Source organism: Ostrea edulis, chromosome 3, assembly GCF_947568905.1.
Source record: "Ostrea edulis chromosome 3, xbOstEdul1.1, whole genome shotgun sequence".
Lineage (NCBI taxonomy): Eukaryota > Metazoa > Mollusca > Bivalvia > Ostreida > Ostreidae > Ostrea > Ostrea edulis.
The window spans coordinates 93709869-93718313 of record NC_079166.1 but is presented as its reverse complement, the minus strand read 5'-3'; the positions used below and the strand labels follow the sequence as shown (position 1 = coordinate 93718313).

At 38.6% G+C, this 8445-nt stretch overlaps 1 protein-coding gene across 3 annotated transcripts in view; it reads right to left on the bottom strand.

Moving 5' to 3' along the window:
* Positions 1–1185: 1185 nt before the first annotated feature.
* Positions 1186–8445, bottom strand: part of LOC125673043 (condensin-2 complex subunit G2-like) — a 93044-nt gene continuing 85784 nt past the window's right edge. For all 3 annotated transcript variants that reach the window (XM_048909298.2, XM_048909300.2, XM_048909302.2), the window contains 3 exons: positions 7472–7572; positions 6673–6763; positions 1186–5556 (listed from right to left, as the gene is read on the bottom strand). In XM_048909298.2, coding sequence (XP_048765255.2) covers positions 5499–5556; positions 6673–6763; positions 7472–7572 — 250 coding nt within the window. In that variant the 3' untranslated portion in view covers positions 1186–5498. The remainder of the gene's footprint in view (positions 5557–6672; positions 6764–7471; positions 7573–8445) is intronic.

Sequence of the window (8445 nt, the reverse complement as noted above, 5' to 3'; positions counted from 1 at the left end):
GTCCAGTACGCTTGACTTTTGGACCCCAAAATCAATAGGGAACATCTTCATCCCATGGGTAGTCCATATATATCATATGGTGACGGTAGGTGGAAAGGATAATGCTTTAGAGCCCGGAAACCATATTGCTACTTCAATGTCCAGTGCGCTTGACCTTTGACCCCAAAATCAATAGGGAACATCTTCATCCCATAGGTAGTCCATATGTATGATATGGTGACTGTAGGTGGAAAGGATAACGCTTTAAAGCCCGGAAACCATATTGTTACTTCAATGTCCAGTGCGCTTGACCTTTGGACCCCAAAATCAATAGGGAACATCTTCATCCCATAGGTAGTCCATATGTATGATATGGTGACTGTAGGTGGAAAGGATAACGCTTTAAAGCCCGGAAACCATATTGTTACTTCGATGTCCAGTGCGCTTGACCTTTGGACCCCAAAATCGATAGGGAACATCTTCATCCCATGGGTAGTCCATATGTATGATATGGTGACTGTAGGTGGAAAGGATAACGCTTTAGAGCCCGGAAACCATATAGCTACTTCGATGTCCAGTGCGCTTGACCTTTGACCTCAAAATCGATAGGGAACATCTTCATCCCATGGGTAGTCCATATATATCATATGGTGACGGTAGGTGGAAAGGATAATGCTTTAGAGCCCGGAAACCATTGCGTCTACAGACGGACGGACAACCCGACTCCAGTATACCCCCCCCCCCCCACAACTTGTTGCGGGGGGTATAAAAAAATGAAAGTTGAAAGTGGAGGATCTTTAAAAACAGAGGTCCCTTACCACGATACGTGGCATGTTAATGAACGCTCACTGCTATGGTCTCGTGGAGATCCGGGTAAGAATAGGTCCTCAGTACCCCCTTGCTTGTCGTAAGATACGACTAAATGGGGTGGTCCTTCGGATGAGACCGAGGCCCCGTGTCACAGCAGTTGTGGAACGATAAAGACCCCTCCCTACTCAACGGCCATAAGCACCTAGCATAGGCCTAAATTGTGCAGTCCTTCACCGTCAATTTTCCTGCTAGCCCATGTCGTACAGAAACATTCATTCATTGGTAAAATATAAATGATCTTTATTTTTGTCCTTTTAACCAATCCTGTATTTAAAATTGAGAGAAAAACTTAAGGTTACACATACTCTATAAATAAAGGATGACGTAACAAAATAACATCGTACTTTGTGCACTTTAACAGTCCATACAACAACGATCTCGCGTTTCTAGCAATATCACCGAGAACACATTCACGAGACAAAACACTCCAGATTCTTCCGGATTACTGTACTTACATAACTTGTTTGTAAACAAGGGTATCGCGCGCGCCGTCACGTTCATCGAATAAAAAAAAAATATATTAAATTCCTGTTTAAAAAACAAAAATGCATATCAGCACACAAATCGATGGGGGATTTGCGGAATTTCAAAAACAGGGAATTCTTTAACGTTTCACGGTTTGGGGTTGTTTTGTATATTCGTTCAGTCAATTCTTGTTATTTAAAAAGTACTGCATTAGGAAAAGTGCAGCTACACAAAGAATTGCAGAACAGAATAAAGTGAATGAAAAGCACCGCCACGGCACATGATACGCCCGTCATATTTTTATTCATTATAAACAGATGAATGTGCACGACACAAAATCATATTAACCTTAATTGGTGCAAAGAAATGCACCAATATCTTTGCTTTTAGGTCTGAGGTGAAATCAAGATTATTCCTTGTAATGCGTCTATTGCACATTGCATTTGACTTGAGTACAGAAATATTCCAAAACATATTTTCACATGGTATGAATAACTTATTTTGGGTTGTACAAAGATTACACTCATTAATAAATCTTTAGCTGGAGAGATGGAATCGAGATCTTATCAAAATAATCTTTGAATCTCCAGCTGAACTCTGATACACCATGGCTTACTCCCAAGCTTTAAATACCATAATTATTCCGATGAGACAATTCCTCTACCTGCTCTGTGACACGCCTGTTCAATCTTTGCAGTATAATACTGCATATATTTGTATCATTAATGTTGTTCTCGAAACAAAATAAGTATTCATATTGTTATGTAGCTACGTTTCATGAAAAAATATGTATTTTCTGAAGTAATAATTATTGAAGTTACTGAATTACTCTCCAACATGAAGATAACGAACAGTGATCAATCCAATAAACAATACAAAATAGAGAACTGGGTAAACACGGACCCCTGGATATACAAGTGCGATCAGGTGCCTAGGAGGGGTAAGCATCCCCTGTCGACCGGTCGAACCCGCCGTGATCCCTATGCCTTGATAAGGTAAACGGAGTAATCCGTAGTCAAAATCAGTGTGCCATGAACGGCCTTACACACGTCAAACAGCATTTAACCCAATGATAGGCTCTATTGGCAAATTAGGTCAGAATTTGCGAAATGCTGACTTTAAACGAGACTGTTGAAACTCTTGTAACACCAACTAGTTTGTCAGTATCCTGCCTCGATTTAAAAACTGATCATACGCAAAACAAGCTCTTAAATATCGCATCAATTGAGAGATATACACAGGTGTGTTGGTGATAATGGAATATTGCTACATAAACATGGGAAGTTGACGATGGAGCTGAAATCATCCCGTTAATTGTCAAAGTTGAGCCATATGTAGAAATTGCCTCCCTTAAAACATTGTTTTCTTCGTACCTTTCTGTTCAAGTAACTTCTTTAGCGTTGTTGAAATAGTTCTCTTTTAAGTTGTGGTTTACATATACAACATCCATACTTCACAGGGGGACCCATACTAGTTTACATTTATTCACTAGCTGCATGTTGGAATCAATCACTTGTGATCGTCATTAAGACTGCATGCTATGAGTAAAACTTTAATAGCATAAAATGCCAAAGACAAATAATAATATGAAGTCTAGTAATTCATAAAAGAATAGGTAGGAAAAATTGGTATTGGAACCAGGCCAGTCCAAACATTAAATGAGACTGTCGCTACATCACCTCAGCTATCCATCCATGAACAATTTCTGAATTTCAAGCTATCGAAAGTCACCCGGCATAGACAAAGAATTTTTTTTAGAAGTTATACACAAGAAGTAAGTTTTTTTTTCATAGAGTGGGTTAAGTCTCCATACTTTCATTTACAAAACATTTTATGCATGAACATATACTAACATATTTTACTCAATTTACAATGGAGACTTGGCCCACTCCATACGAAAATATGCTCGGAAAAGTTGAATTTACTGATATTTTGTGTTTTCGCGGTCATTATTCTACGATACACCGATGAGAAAATCTCACTTGCACATTATTAGAAAAAATCTATGGGTTTGAGATGTAAAAACTGACATGTGCTTGTCAATTTCACGTCGTCCATCTGACAAGACGCTGCATACTGCTTTGAACATCTGCATATAGAGTTAACAGTCAGCTGTGTTTGCATAACAAAGGCAAAATAGAAATAATGTTCTTGTTTTCGTTGATGATGGATAAAAATCTCCTTGATGTTAAAATGTTTGAATTATAAAAGCCTCGATTTTTACCCCCCCCCCCCCCCATTAGGTTATTATGCAACAACCAGGAAAACAAGAACATTATTTCTTAAATATATATCTTAAAATTTACTGAAAGTATTCAATGATCATTTCGTAGACATCACACGGGGACATATCATTGTTTTTCAAAAAATGTGTATGTGCTGCCTGTGGTGGTGGTGGTGGTGGTGGTGGGGGGGGGGGGGGGGGGGGGGGGGGGGGGCAACTAAGAAAACCTCAAAATTTTTAACAAGCATAAAAAACTGCTTAACCAAATCTTCAACATTAAAATTCGGTTGGGAGGGGTTGGGGGTATGTGTACAAGGGTTACCTCATTAATTTTGAAAATACGGTTAAATTTGAGACATACACATATTTTGACAAAAATACGTCTCCTTAACCCAAGGAGTATTTTTCAAACTCCAGGCGGATTTTGGAACTTTGTTCATTCTCAATTGGGAATTCAGAGACTTAGACTTTTCAAGAGGCGTATTTTTTTGTTAAATGAACTTAGTCAATTTCATGAGATGTATTATTCTAAATCCAAATGGATTTTCTAACTTTTTTTGAAATTGAAGCTATTCTCTTTAAATTTCCTGCAATTTGCCAAAGATATTAATAAACAAGAGATGTTTGTAAAACACAAATGCCCCCCATGGTGCAAAATTGAAAAGGGTTATACACACACACATCATTTAATTGAGAGTAGTATCATCAATTCAAAATATTGAGCAGACAATAGAGTGGATTGACCATGAGACCTAAAAATCAATAGGGGTCATCTATTCCTGAAGATATACCAGTGTACCAAGTTTGATGTCTGTCAAACAAAGGGTTCTCAAGATATTGGGTGGACAGTATATTCCTATGTCCAGTTTGACCCTTGACCTCAAAATCAATAGGTGTCATCTTCTCCTGATGATGTACCAAGTTTAATGTCTGTCAAGCAAAGGGTTCTCAAGATATTGAATGGACAGTATATTCCTATGTCCAGTTTCACCCTTGACCTTTGATTATGTGACCTCAAAATCAATAGGTGTCATCTTCTCCTGATGATGTACCAGTGTACCCAGTTTGATGTCTGTCAAGCAAAGGGTTCTCAAGAGCGGACAGTATATTATACCCCAATGTTTATTTTTTCAATCCTGGGGGTAGGGGAAGGGCGTCTCAGACTACCAATCCTCATACTTCATAACTTTCAAGTTTACTTCCTTCTCATTCACTACCATCATAAAAATGGGGGACACTGTATATCTTTCATTTGCATTACAAAATAAATAGTGGTCATTGTTAAAAAATGTTGGGGATTCAATATCAAAATGCAAAATAAAAGGGGGGGGGGATGTTGGCAGACACATTTTGCACCTGATACCCATTATATTAGTTATAGTACATGCAATCACAAAGTGGATTGAAATTCATCAACTTCAGAAACTACAATTTAATCCGATGTTTTCAAAAATCTTACTATCTCTGTCCATGGAAATATTTCAACAGTGTAGAATGAAAAACTTTTAAAGTTTGATAAAAATATATACAAGTCAAAACTTGCAATATAAATTTATACATGTATACACCAAATATTAGCTCATTACCTATAAACATAGCAAAAACACATCTAGAAAACTATGAAAGAGAAAGGCGAATCACTGTGAGCCTCAACCATATCATGGCAGGGGTATAAAAGTCAGTAAAATATCGGAAATACATTTGATAATTCCATTAACAACCATGTCAATACCAGTAGCGCTCATTTAAAACTAATTTCTTGATAGGTGATTGGTTGATTAAAGGAGACATTCATTTCTAAATCAGATATTAACTCTTTCCAGATGACACACAATTGTCTGCCCCTGCTGTATTTGATCACTGTTAAATTTAAATATCAACTTTCTATCATCTCACAATGTCCAATCAACACATAGTTTGACTTCCTATCAACACGTGCGAGTCAATCCAAATAAGCGATTTAACCCAGTATCCTCCGACATTCCTCCAGCTTCTGACTCAGGCTCTCTTTGACAATTCTGAAAAATAAGATAGCATCTTTATATATATAAAACTATATAGTGTATACATACCAGGTTATTTTCACAGTTGATGATGGTTTCGCCAGGTTAAAATTCACACAGACACAGTTGTGTTAAAAGAGATGGAGAGAAAACATTTTCGCCCAGTCTTAAATTCGCCCTTTGGCAACAAGCGAAAATAAAATGGGGCAAAAATTTCCCTGTATACAAATTTTTTCCTAGATTCAAATGTATGCTTGTCAAAAGTAAACTAGTATCAGACAGTGAGAGATTCCAAAGATCCATTCAATAGATCACTCCAGATTTACTATAGATCCATTCAATAGACTATTCCAGATTTACTGTAGATCCATTCAATAGACCACTCCAGGTTTACTATAGATCCATTCAATACATCACTCCAGATTTACTGTAGATCCATTCAATAGATCACTCCAGATTTACTGTAGATCCATTCAATAGACCACTCCAGGTTTACTGTAGATCCATTCAATAAACTACTCCAGATTTACTATAGATCCATTCAATACATCACTCCAGATTTACTGTAGATCCATTCAATAGATCACTCCAGATTTACTGTAGATCCATTCAATAGACTACTCCAGATTTACTGTAGATCCATTCAATAGACTACTCCAGATTTACTATAGATCCATTCAATAGACTACTCCAGATTTACTGTAGATCCATTCAATAGATCACTCCAGATTTACTGTAGATCCAATCAATAGACCACTCCAGGTTTGTCCATGTCAGCATAATGAAGGCTTCATGACTACATCTGACAACATATACTTTCTAGCTTGTATTCCTCATGGCCCAATGCTCTGAAAATTCCTCTACAGCTGTCAGACTTACTATCCAATTTGTCAGTGGTGGACCCCCCCCCCCCCCTCCCCCAAATATTCCTGTAACTAAATAACCCCAAAAAGGCTGGATTGATGTAATGTTTCAAATTTTCTGCTTGTGTCTCTAAAACTTGCTAATCAGCTTCCTGTGGTGGATCCAGACTTTTGTTGTGTGTTGTTATGGCTGATATACTTACTGTTTATCAGCTTCCTGTGGTGGATCCAGGCTTTTGTTGTGTGTTGTTATGGCTGATATACTTACCGTTTATCATCTTCCTGTGGTGGATCCAGGCTTTTGGCCTGGGTTTCTATGGCCATCAGACATTCCTGCAGTCCCACTGTCTTCGATTTACCTACAAATGAAATTCCGATTTCATAAATGTGCACAGAAATATATAATGCACACATCATCCTGATCTTTGGAAAAACAAGTTCTGAACGATCTGTAAGTACACTTTTGTATAAATAAAGTACAAATTTGAGGTTATCTTGATGCGATATAGAGGTCCTCATTAATAATTTCATATAAAGGTACACAGTAAAAAGCAAAACTAACTTTCATTAAGATATGTTTCACTGATAAATAAATGAAACAATATCGCAGAAATAAAGTCTCACAAAACAGAAATGATTTAAATGTAGAATATATGTAAATAGAAGTAAGGAATTATTGACAAAGTCATTTCATGTCCCTCATTCTGTAGGGGGGATAGAGGGTACAGGGTTTATGCCCCTCATTCTGTAGGGGGATAGAGGGTGAGTCACTTCATGTCCTTCATTCTGTAGGGGGGATAGAGGGTACAGGGTTTATGCCCCTCATTCTGTAGGGGGATAGAGGGTGAGTCACTTCATGTCCCTCATTCTGTAGGGGGGATAGAGGGTACAGGGTTTATGCCCTTCATTCTGTAGGGGGGATAGAGGATACAGGGTTTATGCCCCTCATTCTGTAGGGGGGATGGAGGGTACAGGGTTTATGCCCCTCATTCCTTAGGGTGGATAGAGGGTACAGGGTTTATGCCCCTCATTCTGTAGGGGGGATGGAGGGTACAGGGTTTACTTACATTTGGCGATTGCGGTGATCAGGTGGACGGCCCCGTGTATACTGTGAAGGTCGGGAGAAGGGCAGCTCCTGATTCTGTAGCCCAGGTCTTCCAGAAATATTCTAAAACAAAACAAAAATGTTCATTCAACAAGAGTGTACAAATTTTCATTACAAACTTTATTAACCAAGTAAATTTCAGTCAATGTTTTCCCCTACCCTGAGAGAAAGAAAGAGAGAGAGAGAGAGAGAGAGAGAGAGAGAGAGAGAGAGAGAGAGAGAGAGAGTAAATACTAGTCCACATTTTCCCCTACCCTGAAAGAGAGAGAGAATTCCAGTCCAAATTTTCCTCTACCCTGATAGAGAATAAATTCCAGTTCACATTTTCCCCTACCCTAATAGAGAATAAATTCCAGTCCACATTTTCCCCTACCCCGAGAGAGAGAGTAAATTCCAGTCCATGATTCCCCTACCCCAAGAGAGAATAAATTTCAGTTCACATTTTTCCCTACCCTGAGAGAGAATAAATTCTCTTTCACATTTTCCCCCATCGTGAGAGAGAGAGAGTAAATTCCAGTCTACGATTCCCCTACCCCGAGAGAGAATAAATTCCAGTCCACATTTTCCCCTACCCCGAGAGAGAATAAATTCCAGTCCCTGATTTCCCCTACCCTGAGAGGGAAAAATTCCAGTTCACATTTTCCCCTACCCCGAGAGAGAATAAATTCCAGTCCACATTTTCCCTACCCCGAGAGAGAATAAATTCCAGTCCACATTTTCCCTACCCCGAGAGAGAATAAATTCCAGTCCATGACTTCCCCTACCCTGAGAGAGCATACATTCCAGTCCATGATTTCCCCTACCCCGAGAGAGTGGTGACTTACTTTCTCCAGTTTCTAACTATAGTCTGACAGTACTGATATCCTTTACTAACCATGTTACAGTTTGTGACAAATGTACACTTGTTACCAGAATATCAAAGCCCTTCCACTAACA